Source organism: Neolamprologus multifasciatus, chromosome 18 (genome assembly GCF_963576455.1).
Source record: "Neolamprologus multifasciatus chromosome 18, fNeoMul1.2, whole genome shotgun sequence".
Classification (NCBI taxonomy): Eukaryota; Metazoa; Chordata; class Actinopteri; order Cichliformes; family Cichlidae; genus Neolamprologus; species Neolamprologus multifasciatus.
Genome location: NC_140456.1, coordinates 8467763 through 8494205, shown reverse-complemented (window position 1 = coordinate 8494205; position 26443 = coordinate 8467763). Strand labels below are relative to the sequence as shown.

Sequence of the window (26443 nt, the reverse complement as noted above, 5' to 3'; positions counted from 1 at the left end):
AATCCATGAATTCACATGGTAGGATTTGTAAAGAATTTATTCGTAAATCAGGGTGGAAAATAAGTATTTGGTCAATAACAAAAATACAACTCAATACTTTGTAACATAACCTTTGTTGGCAATAACAGAGGTCAAACGTTTACTATAGGTCTTTACCAGGTTTGCACACACAGTAGCTGGTATTTTGGCCCATTCCTCCATGCAGATCTTCTCAAGAGCAGTGATGTTTTGGGGCTGTCGCCGAGCAACACGGACTTTCAACTCCCGCCACAGATTTTCTATGGGGTTGAGGTCTGGAGACTGGCTAGGCCACTCCAGGACTTTCAAATGCTTCTTACGGAGCCACTCCTTTGTTGCCCGGGCGGTGTGTTTTGGATCATTGTCATGTTGGAAGACCCAGCCTCGTTTCATCTTCAAAGTTCTCACTGATGGAAGGAGGTTTTGGCTCAAAATCTCACGATACTTGGCCCCATTCATTCTGTCCTTAACACGGATCAGTCGTCCTGTCCCCTTGGCAGAAAAACAGCCCCATAGCATGATGTTTCCACCCCCATGCTTCACAGTAGGTATGGTGTTCTTGGGATGCAACTCAGTATTCTTCTTCCTCCAAACACGACGAGTTGAGTTTATACCAAAAAGTTCTACTTTGGTTTCATCTGACCACATGACATTCTCCCAATCCTCTGCTGTATCATCCATGTGCTCTCTGGCAAACTTCAGACGGGCCTGGACATGCACTGGCTTCAGCAGCAGAACACGTCTGGCACTGCGGGATTTGATTCCCTGCCGTTGTAGTGTGTTACTGATGGTGACCTTTGTTACTTTGGTCCCAGCTCTCTGCAGGTCATTCACCAGGTCCCCCCGTGTGGTTCTGGGATCTTTGCTCACCGTTCTCATGATCATTTTGACCCCACGGGATGAGATCTTGCGTGGAGCCCCAGATCGAGGGAGATTATCAGTGGTCTTGTATGTCTTCCATTTTCTGATGATTGCTCCCACAGTTGATTTTTTCACACCAAGCTGCTTGCCTATTGTAGATTCACTCTTCCCAGTCTGGTGCAGGTCTACAATTCTTTTCCTGGTGTCCTTCGAAAGCTCTTTGGTCTTGGCCATGGCGGAGTTTGGAGTCTGACTGGTTGAGGCTGTGGACAGGTGTCTTTTATACAGATGATGAGGTCAAACAGGTGCCATTCATACAGGTAACGAGTGGGGGACAGAAAAGCTTCTTACAGAAGATGTTACAGGTCTGTGAGAGCCAGGGATTTTCCTTGTTTGAGGTGACCAAATACTTATTTTCCACCCTGATTTACGAATAAATTCTTTACAAATCCTACCATGTGAATTCATAGATTTTTTTTTCACATTCTGTCTCTCACAGTTGAAGTGTACCTCTGGTGCAAATTACTGACCTCTGTCATCATTTTAAGTGGGGGAACTTGCACAATCGGTGGCTGACTAAATACTTTTTTGCCCCACTGTATATATATATATATGCATGCAAGGCACCCCAGTTTGCACATTTGACGACATTTTACCTATGTTTCTTATCTAATTCAGGGCCACTGGAGTCTGTCCCAGCTGTCATGGAGGTAGCCCCAATACCCAGAGAGAACATATAGACTTTAGGGGCCTGGCCATACAGTGGATTCAAACCCAGGACCTTACTGTGAGACAACAGTGCTATCCATTCTACCACCATGCTGTTTTTTACCAATTGCAAACATGAAAAGGTCTACAAGAAGAAGAATGGAGAAATAATCTGGGACATAATCACATAATCTGCAAAACAGCAGTGTCTATGTTGATGTGCCTTGTGCGATGTACTGTACTTTGTCTGGTCAGTAACAAACAAAAGACACTATAGACTGTAAATGCAGTCTCTAAACAGTCTGGTTTGACTTTCTTGACTTAATTGAAATTCAAGTGTTGTTAAGACAGGCGGATTTAATGATTAGCGGATTTAATTCTTAAATTCTCATAAAGATATGCCCTAAAAGCTACGAGGATACCCGAGTGGTTAAGGTCTTAGACTTAAGATCCAATAGGCACCAACCCTCGTGGGTTCACACACAACTTCTGGTAAGCAAGTCTCTTTGGCCAATCTAATAGATACTTACATAGTTGACGCTAGTAATTGCGCATATTTTAATTCAATAATGGAAAACAAGTAATTCTTGTTCTGACTCAGAACAAAAAGTGGTTAGAGTAAAAACAAGTGGTGGGAATAAATGAAAGAATGAACGATCTTTTTTCATATATTAATCTTCATATAATGTCAGTTCTGATAAGACAAGTGTGGTACCCTCATTAAGTTTGGCATTTAAAATGAGAGACCTGAGTGATTAAGGCGCAATAGCCTCGTGGGTTCGAACCCCACTTCTGTGTGTTCTCATTATCAAATGTACCGTGTGATGCATAGTCCTCATGGGTTTAAATGCTATATTGGTATAGATGATTTTTGGGGGCAGATATAAATCAAATCAACATGTAATCAATTAGCCCTTGTTTACATAGCACTTCTCAGACAAATCAGATGCTATTGAAAGAGCTTTTCAAGTGATTAGGATGCCCTCCTACAACAGTCATGTTTCTGATTCATGTTTTAGATTAAATCAGGCTTATAACTGTCCACTCTTCTTCTTAGTGAAGTGAACACATCATGCATTAACAAAACACACAATTCTTTGTGCAATCTGTCTTGGCATATTTAATCTCAGTGTTGCTCAGTTGCTCCTAAATTCCAACCAAACACTGGCCCAGTCCCATCTCCACCTAAAGTCTAATCACTAAGGTCTAATCACTTAATCCTCACAGACTTAACTGACTCAAGAAGCAAATGACATAAGACCTTGAGGGTTCAAATCACACCTCTGGTATAAGTACAAAATCTCATCCAGTTATACTTATATGTGGTATAGAAAACATAACGTGTTCCTAAGATTTAAATAGGCCAGTGGTACCCATATTATAGTAATACAGATTCCAATTCTTTGAGCCTATCTCAGCTAAACAAACTGCTAAGGAAAAGGTTTGAGTCAAACGTGCAGTCTTGGTATTTTTTCTTCTAATCATGCAAGTATGTAAGTACATAATACCCTTGAAGTGGAATTTAAAAGAACAATGTGTCATGCCACAGTGGTTGTAAAAAAAGAGACAGTATTATGGTTTTAAAATACATTTTTACCAAACTACTAAAACTTTCCATGGTTGGCTTTTACCTGATATTCTTGCCAGGAAAGTGGTTATGAAGGCAACACAGTTAAGATGCAATGAACAACAATCTTTGTGGGGTAAAATCAGACAGAATTATTTTGAAATAAAACATTTTGGTCCCTATTCCTACCAGAAAATGTCACAGTCAGCACTGCAATTTGTACACCAAAGCTTCACTGTGATTTATTCTATGAATAACTGCTGTACTTGTAACAGACTGCATTCTGACAGAAATATTTCCAGATTATCATTTTTCATATCTCTAATAAATACCAGAGGGCTGCGTCAGAGCTAAGAGAAAACACTAATGTGCCTTAACAAACAGCAGAGTTTTTGAAAACTGACCTGTCAATGATTCCACAAATGTCAATCTGCAGGTTGCTGTAGTTTCCAAGTTGCTTTTCCTGCACCTTAATCAGATCCAGGTTTTGATTGTCCACAGTAAACAAACGCATGCAGCCCTGGAAGACATCAAACAGGTCTCTGCACTTCTGACTGCCATCTTCAACAGGACAACCTGAACAGAAGAGAATCACAGCAGATGGCAAGAGTTAATAAAATAAAAGTGCACTAAAAAACAAATACAACAGATTTGTAGAGATGAACTGAGATGTGTATTGTATGTGGAAAACCCCCCTAAAACATTGATGTATTGTGATGCAGACTGTGACTGTAACTGACTAACTAATGCACTGTGGAAAGATAATTCTATATATTTTTTTGGTTTATTACAAAGTTTCTACATTTTATGCTCACTGATGCTTGAGTGGGTATAATTGCATGGAATGACACAGCTGAACTGTGTCTTACCGCCGAAGAAGAGGTGACTTTCTATAGTGACAGGAAACGATGGGCTGGCTTGAGAGCTGTCTCTTTCCTCTTTATCCACTGTGATGGTTAGACGACCTCGTCTGGAATTCAGCTCCACTGAATGCCACTGACCGTCATTCAGAGAAGCACCTGGAAAGCAAACATCCATTAACACACCGCTAAAAATAAAATCTTTCCCGTGTGCCATGGTTGCACATCGAGCCATTAAAACCTGAGACAGATGTTGGGAACACTTTTTTTCCCCACATGGAAACCAAGCGTGGGTAGCAAAGACCAAATTATATATCCTATCATACACTGTCTACTACACAAATACACCTAATTTACATATATACCACTTTTCTTCTTGGAAACAGCTTGTAAATCATTTCTTTTTATAAAAGATAATGTTATAAACTGATTGTTTCCTTGAAGATACCAGCTCATCACTTCACATGTGCCACAGAGGGGAAGGGCCACATCTAACACATTGATTGCAGCAAGTGAGCTTCCCACTTCCTACATCCTTTGAGTGATTGACTTGTATCAAGTACAGGCGGCACTGTGCCAGCCCTGTGGATCTGTATGTTATTAGGAGTTAAGGGAATAAATCAATATCTCATTATCTCCACTGTTTTCCTTACTTGCACTTCTTTGCTCAAGAAGACATCCTAATCATCCTACAAAGCCATTTGCTGTTTGTAACATTGCTGAGTGACCAGAGGTTTAAAAATTAGGACAATGCAGAGCATAAATATTACATCTAAACATTTCAAAGCATGAAATGCAAAAATATTTGTCAGAAAAAGATTGGCTTATGTTTCTACATGAACTGAGATGATCTTTTTTCTCCATGTGCCATTAATAGGTCAGGCTGCTGAAGGATTTTGTCTGTCTTAGTTGCTTTTCCAAAACTTAAATTAAAACAGCAAATATTTGTATATCGACACTGACGTCTGATCAATGCGACTCACCTTCTGTTCACATTGTTTCCTTTTTCCCGGTAACTTGTTTTGTGTGACTAGTAATGAACAAGATAAATACAGCTAAGTAGTGTCTGGAGACATTCTGCTACAGTTGTGTCCTTGTGTTGATCACACTGCACATTTGTCACCCTAGAAACTACATGCCAGCCATGCATCGCCCACTGATCACAATTACCTACCATTACTACAGGATATAACAAAAATAAATAAATAAATCAGTGTGAAAAACAATGATTGTTAAATTTATTGTGCTAGAACTGGGTAGGGATTATTATTATTCCTCAAGGTATCTGGTCATTTCATGTCTTTTTAGTGATATGAAGTTTAAGTGTAAATACTTGAAATTAGATGGACAGAAGTCATAGCTCGCTGTTCTTCAAAGTGCAGTGAGTGTGGAAAAATAATGATTTGACATTCGTGTGAGCAGTTCTAGTAACTTTACTGTTGATCTGTGGATCTGAAGGTGCTTGGGATTTGCTTTAGACTGACCTGCACTGAGCTCCAGCAGCGCCCTGCCGCTTTTATGGATCTGTAGATGGAGTCTGGCCTCACTCAGGTACAACCAGGCCACGCCTCCTTGTTCAGGGAGTTCAAAACTAAGCAGAAGCCCCTTCTTATTCCAAGTCCTGAACTGAAAGCCTATAGATATGCCCCCTGATGAAGACATTGTAGTCCCCGGTAACTGAAGGAAGCTCTCAGGCCCAGTGAACGTCACCGCAACAGAAACTGGCTCAGCACACGAAAAGGTGACATTGCCCTGAGAGGAAAACATGCAGAATGGAGAGAAAGAGGAGGTGTGACAGAAAAAAAGATACTATAGAGATAAAACAACATAAAACATGAATATTAATCAGCTACAGAGGGCGTGCTGATCTGACCTCATGTCTCCGTGATCTCATCAGCAAGTCTCCTTAAAGAGGACATTGGTATTACCATAATGATAACAGCAGAGCTTAGGATAAGATTAGAAAAGCAAACTCTAAAATGCCAAAGTCACCTAGTGTGGAGGTAAAAGAGATAAAAAAAAATGGAAATAAAATGAAGAGAGCATAGAGCATGGCCAGTACTGCAATATCTGATATCTCTGTTACAGTCCATTGTTTTGAGTAGTGGTAATGACGCGGGGTTCACCGCTCAAGCTGCGGCAGTAATTTATTATAGTCCTGACTCTCTGCTGGGAATTTCAGTCTGCTATCTTTACAATGCTCTGGAAACACAGATGACATCTAAAAGCCCTTTGTGGTGCAGTTAAAGTGATGTACAATTATTCATGTTGGAGTGGGCTTTGCTGCTGCACAACACAAAGTAAAGTTACCTTAAAAACCCTCAAAAGCCTTCAGCATCGGCACACCATTCTTCCTCCATTTGCACTCTTATTTTCTTCTTATTATTGTCTCCTCAAAGAGCTGTAAGAAGACCCATTTAGTGCCTATAGCAGATTAGACCACAGCTTTGCAGTTAGTACCTTAAGAGCTGCAGGACCACTTAGGGCTGGGCGATATGACCCAAAATTCATATCTCGATATATTTTACCTGGACGGCGATATAAGATATATATCTCGATATTTTTTTAAGCCATAAAGTAAGAACAAAAAGAGAGTTCTTAGTCAAAGCTGTGTCCCAGATGTCACACGGGCACTTTTATTAACATAGAGCATAGATGTACATAAAATTTACTCAAAAATAAATTATGAGCATTTAATAATGCAAATAATAATGCTCCATAAATAAAAGAAAACAATGTTGTTTTTGTGCACAACAAAAAGCTCACAATTGTGCAGTCAAAATGTAAACTAAAAGATGCAGAGCATAGTAACAAAGACAGATTTCACAGCTGCTCTGTTCCCAACTTCTACTGTGTGACTGACAGCATTGAGTTTGAAATCCTCTTCGTAACCACGTCTCTTAACAGGTGCCATTTATGGTCCTTATACACAGTAGGGTAATATTATGTTGAAGCACAGTACGTATCACTCCGCGAGGCTCCTCGGTAGCCGTAATGCTCTGACAATCCATCAACCGGTGCAGCACCGTAGCTTACCAAAGTCGTACTAAAACATTTTTTGACAGATTGCTGAGCGCTGTGTACCACATAAAATCGCTTCGCGGCCATCAAGCACAACCAGAATTCATACATAAGGCGCGCTGTCAACTTTTGAGAAAATGAAAGGATTTTAGGCTGTGCAGCGCCTCTGGGCTGCATGGCGTTAGCGTGGTTAGCTTGTTAGCGTGGTTAGCTAGCTAACACGTTGACGGCGTCCAGCCCCACGCACGGGGCGATGCGCAGTAACTCGTTAACGGAGATTTGCCGTGTCCATCTTGTCGCTTCCTGCAGGTGAAGCGATGGGGGAGGAGGGGGAGTTGTGTTCAGTGAAGGAGGGGTGAGGCCGAGTAATGTTGCGTAAAGACAAAAGTGGACGAAAGAGAGGCAAACTTGCGGCTCCACAAGTATAGTTATAACGTAACATAGACTATATCGATATAAAGGATATTGTCACATCTTATATCTCGTATAAAAATATATCGATATTTTTTAAAAACTCGATATATCGCCCAGCTCTAGGACCACTCAAATCTTCAGCCATGCGTGTAAATCTTTGAACCTGTTTACCAAGAATTCATGTTTCTTTCTGCTGTTTGGCCCTATACTGTAATGACAGAGCACATATTACTTCATCACAAGCGCTTCACAGCTCCCAGATGAGCTTGATCCACTCATTGCAAATGCAAAAAACTCTAAAGGCCATAACTCCCACAATGACGAGGCATAAGTGAGTCTTCATTAACCAGCTCAGTAGTTCAACCAGCACAGCTTACAAAGCTTGAAAATTTAAAGATAACCTATATTTACAGTTATGGAAAAAAAGAAAATAAACCCTTTTTAATTCTAAAGGTTTACATATCAGGACATATTTTAAAAATCTCAAAAGTCTCAAAATCACGTGAAGACAACCTCAGATGAACAGTGTCCCGCATATTGCAACATGTCAGTATTTATTTAACAAAAATTCAAAATGCAGGAATATGTCGTTAGAAGTTCCATAACCATAGATTGCAGCCAGGTCCTAATCAAATTAATGAATTAATTAATCATCATCAAAGGGGACCAAAGGGGAGATGTGTGGCCATAATGCACATTTTGCAAAGACACAACAAAGCATATCAGCACAAACACTTCATACCACCTGTCAAGCATGGTGGTGGAAGGTGATGATTTGGGCTTGTTGGATCATAAAGTCAACCATGAACTCTGCTTTCTGGTCATGCACCAAGAAAATGAACCTGAGAACACAATGACCTCAACCTGACTAAAATGTTGTGGTGCGAGCTTAAGAGAGCTGTGTATAAAGCCTTTCATCATTTTAACAGCAGAAATGAATCTGCTGAACACACTTCACTTTGAGGTATAGTTTGAAAATAAACAGTAAAATGGTATTTGGATGGTCATAATGACATGATAACTGACACTTTTCACCTTAGTTTCAATGAAATATGATTATATCAATGTATTAAAAAGATAATAAAACGATTCTATTTCTTTAAACATTTCAGCAGGTTTAAATTATTCATAGTTTAAAGAAAGACAAAATTAGGTCAAGGGTAGCTTTTTTCAGGTGTGCTCTGATTCTTACTTGGCTGGCAGAAGCAACACTAGTGGGCTGAACCTATGTGAAAGCCACAGCTGCTGGGAAGGGAGCTGTCATGCAGGGTCCATAGTTCTATGCATAGCTCACTGTTAAAGACTTGGACTAACGTCAGCTGGTTATGGTGCAGACTGATGCAAATGCTCTAAAGTCTTCAGTTTGAAGACTTTAGAGTTGGTAGAACGGTTGATGTAATGTCCTTACTTTTATCTTTGATATTTGTCTCTACAGTTGAATAAAGCCATTAAAATGGCCCCAAAAACAGAAACCTGGTGTTCACCACATGTATAAAAACAAACGCCTTAAAGGATCATTTAACATACATGCAAATTTTGCAGGCCCCAGTCTGCAGTGTGCCTGTATGAAATTGGTGAAAAACAACAGACCGAAATGTTTTTTGGGGGACAACATTTTTTACATTTCCTTTTCTTTCAGTTTTCTTACAGTTTTTCTGCAGGTGAGCACCTTTTTTGATTTACTACACAATGCACACTCTACCATGGGCTCTTCAAATGTTTTTACTGTAAAAACCTATTCCTTGCTTTTATGGGGAGAAGCCAACATGCATGTTTTCAGTTTTCCCCCTTTCTTAAAGTCCTTTTCTTAAAAACAAAATACAGTTTTCACTGAACCATCTACTGTAATGAAGGAGAAAAAGCCCCCCAAATCATTAAAAAAGTCAGGTTGTGTTTAACCTGTTACACAGGTTAAAATTACTTACCGAAATAGTAACTTGTTGTTTTTTGTTTTTAGCTAGTTCTATCAGGTTGTGGCCATTATACAACAGATTTTCCAGGCACCCGTTGAAGTTCTTCTTGGAGGTTACTGGTTTGTGAGAGACTTCACTCTGAACCGCCCCCAAACTCAGCTGTATGAAAACAATGATACACAAATAAACTGATTATTTTAAAAGAAGGAAACATAATATCTGCAACACATCTTCTGCACTTTTGTTTGCACAAAAGGTAGAAGTTAAATTTAACCCTTTCTGTATTTGAAAAGACCTGTTCAATGCTCCAGTGGCTGAGGTCTGCAGGGATTTGAACCCTCTCTGTGTGTTTGTCCACAGTGAGGTTTAGGTGAGAGCCACGCCGCTCCACTGCTACATGATGCCAGTGCTGATCATCCAACAGGCTGCCAAGGGAAACAAGGCGCTGGGGTTCAGTGGATGAAGTCCTGCCTGTAAAAGGGGTCAAGGAAAAAAAACAGCACTTAGCAGGACAAGGATTATTTCTGATTTGACCGTTTTACTCAGGATCCCACTGAGAGGTTCATACAAAGGTCTGTATGAACCTCTATTCTCCATGATGTCTACTGAATATATCTGCATACTAGCATCTAATGCCAAACTCATAATATGGCCTAATCTGAAAAACTACAGTGGAAACATGGCGAGAAATAAATTAATCATAGAAGAGCACCACCAGGTCTTAATTAGATTTTTGCATCCCCCAAAGAACTGCGAGAGAAACTTTCTGCCGAGAGGAGAAACGTTAGAAAGAGCTGAACATGGTCAGTCATTAAAAATGTATAAGAAACCGTTTAGAGACAGACAATTCCAACTTCAGAGAGAGAAACACAAAGTTTGGAGAATGATGGACAAACGTGTCTTTGAGCCAACAGAAAAAAAGAAGACAAGCTCTGATGCTTTGTCTGTCCTGTTAATGCAACTATTGGAATGAGTCTTTTTATTACAGTCTGGACAAATAGAAAGAGACAGCTCAATCAATATAAGAGGACGGATGGCACGGCTTAAAGACAAATAGGTTCTCTTTATAGGCATTGATTAATGCAGCCCTTATTATGTGGTGAGCAGCAGGAAAGAGAGGAACTGGACCTTATGATAGAGTGTGACAGATGATTTGATTGAAGCTTGAATAACAAGAGAAAACTGGCATCACTATGAAAGATGAAAGGACAAACAAAGAGAAAATAAAGGAATATTAATAAATACGGTCTTGCCCTCTCTTCCATTATTTGTTACTTTTTCTTCTCTTTTCACTGTGACTCCCATCCCATCCTTATCTCATCTCCCTTTTTAGCAGTACAGAGCTCATAAGGGGGAACAAAATAAGATATTTTTTTTTCTAAAGCAGCAAAAAGAATTAGATGATGACTACCAATGCGTTGAATTTTTGAAGAAAGTAAGAAAAATCATGCTGCAAAATTCTATGCTATTCTTAAATGTTTTGAGCTCCATTTTTATTTAAATTGTGATGCAGGGGTCATCAGAAATCAATAGGTTACTTCCTGATGGGAGCAAGAATGCACACAGCAAATATTAACAAGGACCAGGTCACCAGATATAAAAAATTCAAAGTTTAGGGTGATGGAGGCAAAGAAGAAAGGTCATGGAGTCTTAAAAAAAAGTAAACGTCACTATACGCATTATGTTTTATTGTGTGACATATCAACATGAAGCCCAGAAAATCAGGCTGTGGTGATGAATAAGAGCAAGGAAAATTTTTGGATAAATAACTGAAAAAAATGACAATGACTATGGCATATTTTATTAATGACAAAGAGGGTCAGACAGGATGTGTTTACCTCTTTTTCACAGCATTTGCTGAACACTTGCTGCAGACTAAGTCTATATGATGTGTTGTTGACTGTACCTTATTATGCAGGAAGATGTTTTTCTTCAGGAGCAGCTGTCAATGTATTCGACTCGAAACATATTTTGCAAACTTTGGGATACCAAATAGTTATCAGCCTGGTAAGGTATTAGGAAACTCTCATGGGGTTTAAAAGTGAGTAGAGAGGACTTGACCAGTCATTACAGGGTGCAAATGGTCCATACATATTCTAACGTCACCTGCTGGCAGTATTTTGGAGTTTCTGCGAATCTGTCCTTCTGCGTTAAAGGGGTAAACAAGTATCCAAACATGTTAAAAAGATGTCTTATGGCTTACATCATGTACTGGAGCTTGAAAAAAGAACAATCACTATGTTTGTTTTCCTAAACTGACAAAGGTAAGAGACAAAGACTGAACCGAGTTCAGTCAAAGCCACACCTTTATATGGTATTTACAGGTTTATAGTAGATAAATATAAAGCAGCAGTAATAATAAATCGTGAACAGCAGTCACAAATGTTAAAATAATCTTTCAAATGCCTGTAAACTGACTCCTAGACTGAATTTATAACTAGAGGCTGAAAACATCTCCGTATATCGGTGTGGTATTTATAGATGAAAATTAAAACTGTGAAGAAGAGACAAGGTAAACACCGTTCAACCTTGTTATCGGTGTTGCAGTTGCATCGCTGGCCTGCCAGAGAGTACTTCCCATTTGGCAAACATGTTTGGACTGTCACAAACACAACAACAAGCTGATCTGAGTAAAGTGGGAGAGAATCTGGGGAAATCTGTTTCTTTTGTATTTTTTACGTCAACATGGCCTAATATCTAGAATAATAGTAGTATTTTGATTTAATGTTTTTAAGTCTGTTTAAGACATAAAAAGTCTGTTTTTTAAAGACAGACTTTTTCATTAATTCATTACCGTATTTCCCGGACTACAAAGCGCACCTGAATATTAGCCGCACAAGCTAAAATCAGGGGGAAATCCAGTTTTGTACATACATTAGCCGCACCTGACTAAAAGCCGCAGGTGTTTCAATGTTGACTTATCATATGTAAGAGAATATGCACAAAGGGAATTGTCAGGAAAGAGATGGCTGTTTGGAGACACACCCCTTTTATTAATATTTTGAAAAACAAGTTATGGGTACATATTTGCATAACTTTTTAGGTATATGTACAAGTAGTGGTAATTACAAGTACGAAACATGTACTGTGCTTCATAAATGAGTAACAAATGTAGTACATAACAATAACCTACAGCACACCAGAAAAATAGATTCGGACTACCTTTTAGGCTCAGGTGCAGTGACACGGCTTTAACAAGAAGAAACGTCAGTCATCTTTCTCTTCTTCCTGTGCACTAAAACCACCAAAGTCCTCTTCTCCAGTGTCGGATACGAACAGCCTCAGGATGGCTTCGTCATCCACTCTCAGCTTCTCTCCTTCGTTGTCACTTTCAAAACCAAAGAAATCCTCGTTGTCAGTGTCAGAGTCGAACACCCTCTGAAGGGCCATGGCGGTGTCCTGCTCTCCATCATGCAGCAGTCCAGCCCTTCGAAATCCGTTGGTGATCGTGGATGTTTTCACACTTTTCCACGCTGTCAGATTCCACCGGTGGAGTTGAGCATAACTTGCTTTTCGCAAGTTTATCGCCGCTCGTCATCCACGCCTCCCGCTGAACGCATAGCGCTACTTTGAAGTTTGTTTTTCGCGCTACTTGTACGGCACTATGTTGCCTGGCGGATGGACATGTGACCAACATACCACTCTTGAACCCTGATACTGTGGGTCTAATCACATGCCCTTCCGCCAGGCAACGTAGTGCCGTACAACAGCGAACAAACAAAACAAATCGTCTTACGATATGACAAAAAAGCCGCACCTGACTAAAAGCCGCAGGGTTCAAAGCTTGTGCAAAAAGTAGCGGCTTATAGCCCGACAATTACGGTAATTCATTTTAAATCATGAAATATGCAGAAAAAATAGCATGGGGTGAAGGATCTATTGCTTTATTAAGTATTCAGGTTGTGTATCATGTTTTTAAAAAGTAACAAAGTCATGAACTAATTACTTTTGAAAATAAGTAATCAGTAAAGTAACAGGATTACTTTCTTGGAGAAGTAATTAGTAACTAATTACTATTTTCAAGTAACTGACCAACACTGGTTATGGCACAAATTTCCCTTCTGTTTTCCAGAACAGTGTTACTGTTTCCTGTGTCGGCTGTTACTTAGTTTTGCCTCATAAAGTAAAACTGCCTCTGCTCCAGGAGGGGATCAGACCTGGATGTGTTAGTCATAGTATACTAAAGCAGACTGTGTGTGAGCTCAGGGTCACTACACACAGCAGATGAACTAAATTACACAATATGTAACCCAAAAAGCATATGTAGGGCTAAACTGGGCAAGGACAAGGAAGAAAAACAGAAAATTGATGGGCGAGACAGATATAATGAGACAGAAAGATGAAGGGCACTCAACCAAAAAAAACAAAAACATTATATATTGTATACACAGTATTGTTGTGAGGGGGGAACAGAATATATGAGACACAAAGATAACAGTTTTTAGAGGCAGATAGCCTCTTGTGATGTCGGAAATGTAAGGAGCAGGAGATCTAGGGAGATAAACAGTAATCAAAAAGAAAACAGAAAATATTTAGAAACTGGCAAAAGCAGAAAAAAGAAAGAATAAAGACAAGAAACCCTGTCATTTTAGCAAATTGGCTTTGATTTCATTCAGCTCTCATCTCTCTTTATGATAAAAGTATTTTTTTTCCTTTTTGAAAAGGACAGTTGCTGATATAACTTCTGAAGTTACAGTGAAGCTGCTGTTTGAGCATGTATAACATAGCGTGAAAAATCTTATTTTCACCATGGACGCCCACATACATCTGTGATTACTGGCAATTAATGGTTGATTACAGTCTATGAAGTCCCACTTAGGTATTCAATAACTTTTGGAGTCTGTGATTAGAGATGAGAGATCTTTGTGCTGCCTCTAAATTCCAACGTACAGACTTGAACCTGAACTCCCAAAACAATTTACAGCGCTCCTTACTGGGAGAAACTCCCACTCATGACGCAGTGGAACCCGTTTTACCTGAATCCCCAGCGCTACTCAGAATACACCCATAACACTTATGACAGTGTAGTCACTGTGGGGCGATCGTGGCTCAAGAGTTGGCCATTCGTCTTGTAATCGGAAGGTTGCCGGTTCGAGCCCAAGCTCTGACAATCTCGGTCGTTGTGTCCTGGGGCAAGACACTTCACCCGTTACCTACTGGTAGTGGTCAGAGGGCCCGGTGGCGCCAGTGTCCGGAAGCCTCGCCTCTGTCAGTGTGCCCCAGGGTGGCTGTGGCTACAGTGTAGCTTGCCATCACCAGTGTGAGTGTGTGAATGGGTGGATGACTGAATATGTAAAGCACTTTGGGGTCCTTTGGGACTAGTAAAGCTCTATACAAATACAGGCCATTTACCATTTACCTCATAGTCCAATATCACAGCCAAGTATGCTGACAGCACAGCGGTAGTGGGCCTGATCTCAAGTAATGATGAATCTGCCTAGTGGGATGAGATCAACCACCTGCCTTTCTGGTGTAAGAAGAACAATCTTGAGCTGAACACTTGTAGGCCAAGGTGATCATTGTGAGAAATATCAGGAAACAGGAGAAACGCTTCCATTGTCATAGCAAAACTGGAGCCCAGGTGGAGGGGCTGGATAACTTTATATAGCTTGGTGTTCTCCCAGGACCTGTCATTAACACCGCAGTGAGGAAAGTCCATCACACGTCTACTTTATTACCTTAGATAATTAAAGGACTCCAAACACCAGGGCAGCATGGTGGTGCAGTGGTTAAAACTCTTGCCTCACAGCAAGTTTGAATCCACCTGGCTGGGGTCTCTCTGCGTTTGTGTGGTTTCACTCTGAGTACTCTTGTGGGGTTTTTTTTTAACTCATAGTCCAAAGACATGCACTTAGTAGGGTTAGGTTATGATGATTCTAAATTGCCAATAGGTGAGATTAAGAATTACTGTCTTATCACTATGGATTACACTTGTGTATGCAAGAAATGTGAGTACACGGTTTTGAAATTATGCTAGTTTTTAATTTAATTGGCTGCAAGGTTATTCCTTTTGTCTGTTAAAAAAGCACTGACATATTTAAGGATAAGCTCATGCACACAAAGGTGTATTTAGCTGCTAATGGAAAAGGGAAAGGTGTTCAGAGGTTCGTGAAATGGAGCAAGAGACAGAAAACTGATAGATGGATAACGTACTTCAGCAACCAGATGGGCTTCCCGATGAGAGATGTGCCATATGGTGATGATTCAGCATGGCAGCCAGACAAACTCTGCTTTAACCCCATTTTTACACACACACACACACACACACACACACACACCTGCCGTGCATCAACTCTCGCAGAGTCCAGCCCTAACACATGCTACACTGAACGGGAGCCATCCATCATGGCTGTAACTAGACAGAGACGCAAAAGCAGAATTTGGAGCCAAGATTTAAACCAATCAGATGCCAGCATACATGCCATCGATCTGATCCACCGAAAGCCAATCTTAGTCATTTTAGAGGTTTTTATATTGTCCTCAACCTTTAAACAGATGTTCTGCACTAACACAAACAAGTGACTTACAAATACAAAAATACTTTCTATCTTATTAAATCGTTGTTTAGACATAACAAGTACAATAAGCTGTCAGATTGGAACATATTTTAAATTTAAAGAAATTTAAACGTGAGACATAACAATATAAGCCAGTAAACTTTTCATATAATAAAGGTGTTCTTGGTTTTGATACTTCCAATTCAGTTATATTTCTGTAGATCTGGTTAACAACTCATCTCAACGTGCTTCTTATTTTAAAGACTTTACAGTATTATTTTCTATCAACTTTTCAGCTAATGAAAAAAGTATTCATACTGAAATCTCAGCCATACCCAAGTATATTATTAACGGATGTAAATGTTCTTGATATCAGTTAATAGATCTGTGTGTTTACCTTGTCTCAGCAGCAGTAGTAGCTTTCCTCTCTCTAACTCCAGACTGAGGCTGAGTCCTTCCTGTCCCTCTGCCTGCAGCAGTGTCCCAGAATTCCTCAGGGCTTTAAACTTCAGAGTGACAACATCTCTGGATGTCCGCTTAAGCCCAGAAGTCAACCAGTACAACAGACCGCTGCTGCCACCATCAAAGCTAACCACATCAGAGGCTGAAAATGAAAGAAAACATCAGTAGAGAACTCAGAACTTTATATTCAGAAGTCTGTGCTATAAAGGAAGGGAGCAATCAGATCGAGACATAAGCTCAACTATAATCATGCACCTGACTTGACCAGCTCAAACTGTGATTGTTCTTTCACTGTTAAGGAATATAGCCCTCACATTTTACTAGCCAATAAGAAATGATGTGTTTTAAATGTACGCATTACACACAATCTTACGAGGGTAACACAAAAATGCAAGTGTATCACTGCTTGCTGACATGTAAAAAAAAGGCTGAATGCAACTACTTTGTAGCAAGATAACTTACAAGAAAATTCACCACCTTGTATTTTTTTAAAAACAGATGTATAAAACAGCCTTTCTCCCAAAAGGTTTGTATACTCTACACATTTAACTGTCAGCATGACTAAAGTAGTTAAGCTGTGAAAGCAGAAGTGACATGTGGTAATTTTTGTTTTCAATGCAAACAGCGGATAGATCCACTAAAGAAACTGTGAGATACCTGATGTTTATTCAGAGAAAAAAATCTGTGTTTTGAAATGTGAAGCTGCAAAAGTTGACACGCATGGCTGAAAACTAAATTTTGTGATGTGGGCTTGCTATCACTTTAATTAATTCAGTTAATCTGTGAAATCTGCAAAACGAAAAGTAGAGCCAACTAAATTGTTATCACAGTATGTTTTCTGGCTTATGTGAGGAACGCGTGAAATGGATGGTTGTCGAGGTTGATTGCAGAGGTGAAAATTAAAAACGTGAGCGAGGGAAACAATAGCTGGCAGGCTTTAGGCGTCATGGTGTATTTAAAAAACACACACACACAACAAAATGTTACAATATCAAGAAGGGTGATAATTGATGTGCTAACGTCTTGGTTGTAAAAACAATAAAAACCAAGAACTCGACGCGACATAATGAAGTGTGAAACTTGGAAAACAAGAAAAGTTGAAGTATTCAGAGGATACAGAACAACACATACTTAGAGTAATGGTGAAAAAACCTTTTGAAGCCAAATATAATTTTTTTTCTGTAAACACAGAATTTCTTTTAATTCAAGATACATTATTAAAAACGCCACAATATTTCTTGTTAATTAGAGGCTAGAAAAAACTTTGCATTTCATTTCTTTTGAAAACCTTCTCTCCAGACTTTTCAGTCATTCCACTAATTTATCTTTGTTACTTTTACTTCAGTTTCTTTTAATAACTGTGATAAATTTATAGCCCTTGGATATGATTAAACATAGCTTTAACACACAGTGAATAAATAGCTTAGAATATATCAAGAATCTAATAATGCTAAGTGGCTCTGCTAGTGTTTTATAAATGATCCCTATTCTTACAATTCTAATTACATTAGTTTTATATTTCTGCTTTGTACACTTACTCATTTCACTTACTTGGTTATTTGAGTTAAATATTTTGGACCTGTGTAGTTTTGTTATGTCGTCTTAGAAAGCTTCAATTCTTTAATACAATTAAGAAAGAAAGTATTAAAATGAATGAATAAAGTTATTTGATCTGAATCTGATTTGATCTCTCTTTTACATCTCTCTTACAAATCTGTAAAGATTTTCATTTGTCTAGTAAAGAATATACGACTTACTGTAAGGACATCCATAGGTCTCCAACCGGAGTCCAATCCGACCGTTTGGATTCCAGTCCAGAGGAATGAGACGGATAAAGCGGGCGATTGCCGGCTGCTGCAGCTTGTAGTGGACCACACTGTCTGCGTTACTGTTGCCTGGAAAAGACTAAAATCACAGAGAAAAGATCATGTGCTGCACGGTCCTTACACGAAAAAGCTGCAATTTACTTTTCAGCATATAGATTGATTGGTCTCTGTGGTTTCTGTTTACATCCCCTTCAGTTTGGCTTATCCTTTTTGTTCATTTTCACAGCAGATTTTTGCAGCATTAACTATTAACTTTCTGCACATATATATACATATATAAAAATTATACATATACATATTACCCAACTCCTAACTCTGAGTTACGTCTTTTATTGCATAGTTTTTAATGAAATGGAATTCTAGACTGCATCTTTGCTGCTTGGTTCGCCACAGGGACTCTCTTCTCTCTTCCTGTGTATCAGTCTGCTGTGTAAACACTCTTACAATGGTTTGGATTTTGAATTGCTTTGTGCGATTGGGAGTCAGCTCCCACTTTACTTTGTTATATAGACCAGCGGTCCCCAACCTTTTTTGCGCCACAGATCAGTTTATGCCTTTAAGGTGTCGCGGATAAATACAACTAAATAAAACTAGTACCGGTACCGAAAAAAAGAAGATTTATTCATAACACACGTGAAAAGACCAAGGAAAACCGAGTTAACCATAAAAATGATAACAAAATAACGCTGAAAACCGATAAAAACCCTACCGGTGACTACTTTTACTGTTTTAAATCTGGTATGCAACATTTGCAGTGCACCTCTGGGTATATCTGCATCCATCATCACCAAAGAGCATTAGCATATAATAATACAGGTGTGCAAATACAGTGAATATCAATCATTTTAACAAGACTAAGTCAACAGCCTCCTCTGCTGACACAATTGTGACCATGAACAAAAGGCTAACATCAGCATGCTAACATGCTTACGGTGACAAATGACATAATATCTATCATAATGACAAAACTTCTAGGTGCAACAGATGCATTGAACAAAGTGAGATTCAAGTATTTCTTTAAGATATGTTTTTGGCCTGAAGTTTTAATAGGTATAGTTAGAAATCAAGACAGAAATCACCCACACAGTATGAATCCTAACCTCCAGTCCACCTGACAGCTCAGGCAAGATCAAATTTGGTGGAATTTAGGGGGAATTTAAATCCAGGGTCTCTTCCCTGTACCCTGTCTCCCATTGACTTCAGAGCATTTCACCGAGTATAAAGGTTATAAAGCTGGGCTGTATATAACTAAAAGACACACCACATTAAGCATCGGGTATCTGATTTAAGTACAAAAATGCATAGTGTTGAAGAGATCCTTAGAACTGCAGTGAAAATATAACCTGTAAAAACTGTATTGTATTGTATGTAGGCAACTTTTGTGTTTTTTTGGTGCCAAGACCCAATAAATGTTTCTGGAACATCTGAGTCTGAGAACTTGCATCGTCTTTGTGCAATGATGACACTTGTCTCATCAAAATTTCCATAATAGTTCATCACTTTCATAACCACAACTGTCTGTATAAAATTTAATTTCAATCACTCAGATGATGATTGGATTTTTCACACAAAACTGAGGAAATGAACAAATAAAAAAAGTTAATGGTATTTTGCTCTGATGTTGCTTTGGATTAACAATAAACAGCCTGCCTTTAAAAATGTGAACAGAAAATTGTTTCCTTCTTACTCCGGGCTGGGTGACAAATGGCTTAATTTGGTTTATTCTATTTATTTTATTTTTTTTTACAGCCATTCCATCTGGCAATCTATCATAATTACATGCATCCTGTGAAGTTGACACGCAGGTTAACTGGCTCCCGCACTACTGAAAAAAAAGCTTATACACATAATTAACTCATTAACTTAGGAGAGTTGGATGTGCTTATGTGGTGAAAAGAAGAATGATGTGTAACTTTAATAGTGTATATATCTGTATGTTTGTGCCTGGATACTGCTCATGTTTTTAAAATAAAAGCTTCATCTGTTGTTTCCGCTAAAAGGAACAAATTGGCTGCAGTGCCACACGCACACACACACACACACACACACACACACACACACACACACAGAGAGATACACAATTCCAGCAAGCACACCAACATATTATGGTATATAAAATTAGCAGCATATGTGAACTGACAGTACTGTACCGTGGACCCTAGGAGCCGTGCATGCTTGGGTTATGAGGAGGCCTTATTTTTAGACCAAGCAGCTGAACACAGTTCTTCATCTCAGCTGATGAACCAGAAGAGCATTCAGCCCAGCAAAGCCCAGACTTCGCGGATAGAGCAGCATCTCATTTACTTTAACAGTCAGAGAAGAGAAATCCCTGGAAGAGTCCTTGAACACAAACACTCAGTTTTCTCTCTTGCATTGTTCATTCACTTGACACGGACAGGTGCACTAAGACTGCCCCTATGTTAGGCAACTGTAAATATCTGTTAGGTGTACAATTATATATTATTATTAATTATTATTATTATTAACTTATATGAATGGGCATTCTATCATTTACTCAAGACAGCTTAAAACTCTTGATTCATATAATTTTATTTATACAAAAGAGCCAAGACAAGAGAGAGAAAGCTGCCAAAGGAAGGTGATTGTCATTGTCTCTCGAGTATCTAACACGTTCTCATCCCAACAGGTAAAATATAGAGGATTTGCCACAGTCGTCTGTAATAATAATAATAACAGATTGCATTTATATAACGCTTTTCGGGGCCCTCAAAGCACTGTACAATTCCACTATTCATTCACTCTCACATTCACACACTGGTGGAGGCAAGCTACAGTTGTAGCCACAGCTGCCCTGGGGCAGACTGACAGAGGCGATGCTGCCATATCGCCATCGGCCCCTCTGGCCATCACCAGTTGGCGGTAGGTGAAGTGTCTTGCCCAAGGACACAACGACCGAGACTGTCTGAGCCGGGGCTCAAACCGGCAACCTTCCGGTTACATGACGAACTGCCAACTCTTTGAGCCATGATCGCCCCACTGTATTTAACCTGTTGGGAATGAGAGCGAGTTGGAATGAATCTATAAATGTGTTTTACTTGTGAAATGAAAATAATAAACCTAACAAAGCATTATGTATGTTTAATCTGTTCACATTCAGATCCTGAATCAGTTTGGAAAACACTACGTGATGGCCCCAACACGAAGCTATTTTATTGTTGAATTATCAGAAATACTTTGATGCGTTTGTGTTGGAATGGACAGCTGGATCCTGTGCTCTTAGCATCTCTTACCGCCGCGAGCGGGTTTATATTGGAGTCAATTGAGAACCCAGAATGTTTCAAACAGACGAGGAAGGGTATCTACCTTTTGCATCACTATGAGATGCCTAGGGGTGTGACAATGATATGCGTTGGGAATGATAATGGGCTGTTTAGTTCTCATTTGGGTCCAAGTCTAATTTCTTCTCTTTGTCTTCTGGGTTTTCTTCTGCTTTTTTCCTTGTCTCTCTTTTTGAGTACCCACTGTCATACTTTGTAGAGTTACTTGCCGTGCTTACCCCATGTGCCTCCGGGAACAATGATACAATTTTAATATCTTCCCCTTAGTTTCCCTTTCTTGTGGAAAGAAAGATACAACCCTGCCAGAAAAAGCAGCACCAAAAAGTGGTGTGGTTGTCATCAACTTTTTCTCTGACAAGCTCTCTAAGCCCGGCTGACTAACTCACAAAAGTTCAGAAACACTTTGAAATGTGACTGGGATTGTGCAGAGTTTATGTAGAGCATCAGATCAACATGTTTTTAAGCTGTGAAGAGCTGTCCTCTGCTCTCTCTCACAGAAGATCCTCAGCGCCGAGATTAACTCAATTCTTTTCACAGGAGGAAATTGCCACGGCTCAACTCCTAATCGAAAGCTTCTCTCTGCAGCACTGTAACAAATGCGGCTTCACCCCGGATAAATGGTCATGCTCACAGTGGAGCATATACCATATTTTGCATGTGTACTAGACTACTGGATTTGACATTAAAGCCACTGGAGACATATTTACAATGGGCTCACTGTTCTTACAGGATTTTTTTCCTGTGTTTTTACAGATGACAAAAACTGAAAACTACTGAGTATCCCTCTAATACTGATCCATATTTTCAAGTGCAACTGCAAGTCTGACAAGACACTTGCAAAGGGAAAACATCAAAGCAATGTGCTATGAGGGAATGCCTCACTGCTTCTTCAGTCCTAAAGAAGCAACTGACTCGCTGGCAGTCAAGATTTAAACTAAGACACAATGTGTGATTTATGTAGCATTACCATTCCTATAGCTGGGATTTATTTATCCCAAAGACTGCAGTATTTTATTTAATGTTCAAAGCAGTCAGGCAAGAGACGCAGCTTCTGAACCTTGTAGAAAGAAGTTAAAAAGTAAAGTATAAAATTATAGCCAGTATTGAGTTACTTAGCTTATAATGGAGACTGAAGGAAGCTAAAAACTGTGTGATGTTTGTAGTGTGCAAGTATCACAAAAATGTAATTTCTATTCAAAAATCAAATACAGAAAACAATCCATAGTGTTAAGTTATTAAAAAATAAAATTACATTATCAAAACTATTATAACATCCTTTGAAGTTTTTAAAGTCACCCTCATGTCCATACCGTACATCAAGTGAAAGGACAGGTGAGACTGAATATGTGCATATATAAAGGCGTCCTTGAATTGAATTTAAAACAAAGTTGTAGTTTTCTTCAGTTTAGCATTCAGAAAGCCTTTAGATTAAATTGCACAGCCTCAGTCTCCTTGTCTCACTTGTGTCCGTCAACAGCAGCTTAAGTGTTTTGGCAACAGGTCAGCATAGTCAGCAGAGCCCTTTCATTGGTTCATCCATTATTAATGAAGAGTCAAAGGGCTTCTGATGACTGTGATTATCTCTGCAGGACTGACTGATTCGTGCAAATCAGCTCTACGAAACACCAAATCGTCTCTAAATATGACTGTAGTGGTCCAGGAAAATTAGCTGCAATTAATATGATTATTTTTTCAGTGTAATGACGCTTGTACATTTCTACTTGTGTAGTTTTAAAGGTATTTTTGCCATATAAGCTTTCGTTATACCTGTTTAAATTATTAAAATCATTAAAAACATTTCTATAGACTTCAGTTTGTTGTTTGGGACTACTATTGCTCTGTAGACTCACCCCAATACTGTCCTCCTGTCTGTACTGCCTCCAGTTGTGCCCCGTGTCACTGAACATCAGCAGGTAAGACGTTAGCCAATCAGAGCTGCCATACCGGCCCTGTGTGGCGACAGCTGTGATCTTGGTCCGCTCACCCAAGTCAACCTCGAGCCACTGATATCGGTCTGAAATAATAGGCGACCAACCTCCAGCTCCTGCAGAGACACAAAAATGATAAAAACAAAAGATTGAAAGAAATTTATTACATTTCAACCTTTGAGGTGTAGAAAGTAATAAACTTTCTTCTGTGTGTGTGTGTGTGTGTGTGTGTGTGTGTGTGTGTGTGTGTGTGTGTGTGTGTGTGTGTGTGTATACATCTGTGTTTGTGTATATACATCTGTGTTTGTGTGTCAGTGTGTGAGAACATGACAGATTAAAGAATAGCTTGACCTTTAAGTCATGTTTAGTTGTTCCAGACGCACAAATGCATTGTAAAAAATACTGTCAGCAGTTTAAAACTAATTTCTGTGCAGTGGCTGAACACACTGTTTCTAGGTTGTTCTTAACTTATTTTACTCAAACAGATAACTTTTTCATTGCAGAAAATGTCATTTAAATGGGTCAAGGACCTCAGACTGCTGCTCCTTTATTACAGAGAATGTTTCCTCATAGCCATTTAAACTCAATACATGTTGGAATTTCATCACAAGTCTCTTTGGTCTTCATAAATCAAAAGAAGAGTAAAAACAAAGCCTAAACAATTTTAGTTACAAACTTTCACTTTCAGACTTTAAAGTTTTTCATTTGTGTCTCTCGTTTGTCCTTGGTTGAGTTGTTTTGCAGATATCCTTACCTTCACACTTACTTTCTTACCGTACACACACTCACACACACATGCAAGTAAACCATAAATCACGACTCCCCATTTCTAATATTGTACGATAACAGATGGAGTGCAATGTGGTACTCTATTGTCGTACACACAGTATAACTGTACCGGATATCTGAATAGATATAGAATGTTATGTTATGTTACTTTATTGTCTCCCGTAGGAGGAAATTGTGATTGTGTCGTCTTGAACTGAAAACTTGCTGCTTCAAACTAAACCAAACAAACAAAGAAACACTTTAATGAACGCAAACCTGCAGGAGCTATGTTAGAAGCTTATATTAACCTTTGCAAATGTGAATGTAACACTAATTATTACTTCTCATACCTTTACACATAGAAAATGACGACTAATGCAGCTGCTGTCATTGCTTCACCCTGACTTAATAAGAAAGGCATTAAGATTTGGGCAATAAACAATTCACAAAAAGCATTATGCAAATAACATAATTTCAAATAATACTTGCAATTTAGTGCACCACTTAAATAATTTAAGCTGATTACCTAATAATAACATTAGCAGGCTACTCAACTCAATTATGCTACTATTACCGTAGTTATTATCATTATTACTACAAAATTTTGTGACTGTGACTGTTAGATTTGTATTGTTTATTGTCATTTATGCTTAGAAATATCTACTTATATATGCTTAGAGTTTTATAATTAGTTTTAGATTGGTAGAGGTTTGATCCTTAATAGTCTGCAAACTTTGTGTGCATTCCAGAGCACTCTGGGAGCATGGGAGAGGACGTACCTTGTCTTATTGTTTTACGGTAGGATAAACGTAGCTATATCTGTTTTAGTCTAAGTGCCTTTTGTTTAGATGAACTGCTGGACTTCCAGACCAGCAGGGTTAAGGAAGTCATTTATGGGGTCACACTCTGACCGACCACACACACACACACACACACACACACACACTTACACAACGCACAGGCAAGGTACTCTTTGTTTGTATGTAGACGTCATATGTTAATGAACCTATAGTATGTATATTCATGGTCTAGGGGTGTGAGTGTGGGGACTGGTAACAAATGGGAACGGAACGGAATGAGAAGGAAACCAGACAGAGGTGTTCAGCACATATGGCTTTATTACAAATAATCTTAACCTAAAGAGCTGGCAAAGCCGTTTTACCAATAATGCCAAAGAAGCAAAGGAAGCAGTCGCAGCAACGAAGGAAAAAACTACCAAACAAATAAAGGAGGCACTTCCCACTTCTCACTTAACTCCTCACCACGGGGAGACACTCCTGGGGCCCACAGGCCCGTCTACTCACTCAACATAAAACCACGGGCAGGACAAATATGCAGTGGGACCTTTCCAACACCTAGAAAGACGGTGTAGAGCCACAAGGGAAAACCACCCCACACACAGTTCATCCCCAGCCCATATAATCTCTGAGAGGTGATTGCTGGCTGGGTCCAGGTGCCAAACGAGGGTAATGAACAGCAGGTGCGTCGTGGAGAGAGGGCAGAGTGAAAGAGGGACAGAGGGGTGGGAGGAGCAAGAGAGGCGGAGACAGGGAGAGAACACCACACCCACACAAAACCAATATCAAGAGGAGGCCCTGCTAGGGCTGTGACAGTGACGTTATCACTTTAAGTGATAGTTAATGCAGTTTGTCTTAACAAAATCCAGTGGTAACCAATGCAGAGGTTGAGATATTTTGTCTGAATCAAATCAATCAAATCCAACAGGCTTATCATCCACTACTCTTTGTGTAGCACTGTCTTTAAATGTCTTCTCGGCAGCTGCACACGCAATAGGGGGTATAATCCAAGCTTCAAAATGTCTTGCGTCTTTTTTAACCTCACTGCTACGATATTTTGCCCTTTACAGACAACCGCACATTGCTGTGAAGTCTCTATTATCATTTCTCAGAAAAAGCATCGCCAATAAGAGGATGCAGTTCTATACACTGATGAGTTGCCAGACCATTTGTATCCTGTCCCCAAATATTGCAGTGCTAAGAAGCTGTGGTGTGAGCTATTGATTCGTTTTTAAGTTTGCCTGCAAGACTGCATCCGTTGCTATATAAAATATCATCAATAAAGGGTTGTGGTGCCAAGCATTGATTAGTTTTACAGCAGCTGTGCAGGTTCCTTTTCCGTATTACACATCACCAATAAAGAGCGGTGTGGTAGCATATTGATTAGATGTTTTCTAGATCAATAGGTTGAAAAAGGAAAAGCAAACCAAAAAAAAGGCAGAGCTTTGAAAAAGTTATTTTATTCAAACATTATATACATTTAGTTTTGTTCTTCATTTGGCTA

The 26443-nt window shown here is 39.3% G+C and overlaps 1 protein-coding gene across 2 annotated transcripts in view; it reads right to left on the bottom strand.

The window, feature by feature from the left end:
• The window catches only part of LOC146497287 (contactin-associated protein-like 4), a 129242-nt gene that overhangs the window by 52242 nt on the left and 50557 nt on the right, over positions 1-26443 (bottom strand). For both annotated transcript variants that reach the window (XM_085139812.1, XM_085139811.1), the window contains exons 3-10: positions 23297-23490; positions 18079-18226; positions 16257-16463; positions 9658-9833; positions 9375-9521; positions 5499-5766; positions 4024-4173; positions 3559-3730 (exon numbers count right to left, since the gene is read on the bottom strand). In XM_085139812.1, coding sequence (XP_084995938.1) covers positions 3559-3730; positions 4024-4173; positions 5499-5766; positions 9375-9521; positions 9658-9833; positions 16257-16463; positions 18079-18226; positions 23297-23490 — 1462 coding nt within the window. The remainder of the gene's footprint in view (positions 1-3558; positions 3731-4023; positions 4174-5498; positions 5767-9374; positions 9522-9657; positions 9834-16256; positions 16464-18078; positions 18227-23296; positions 23491-26443) is intronic.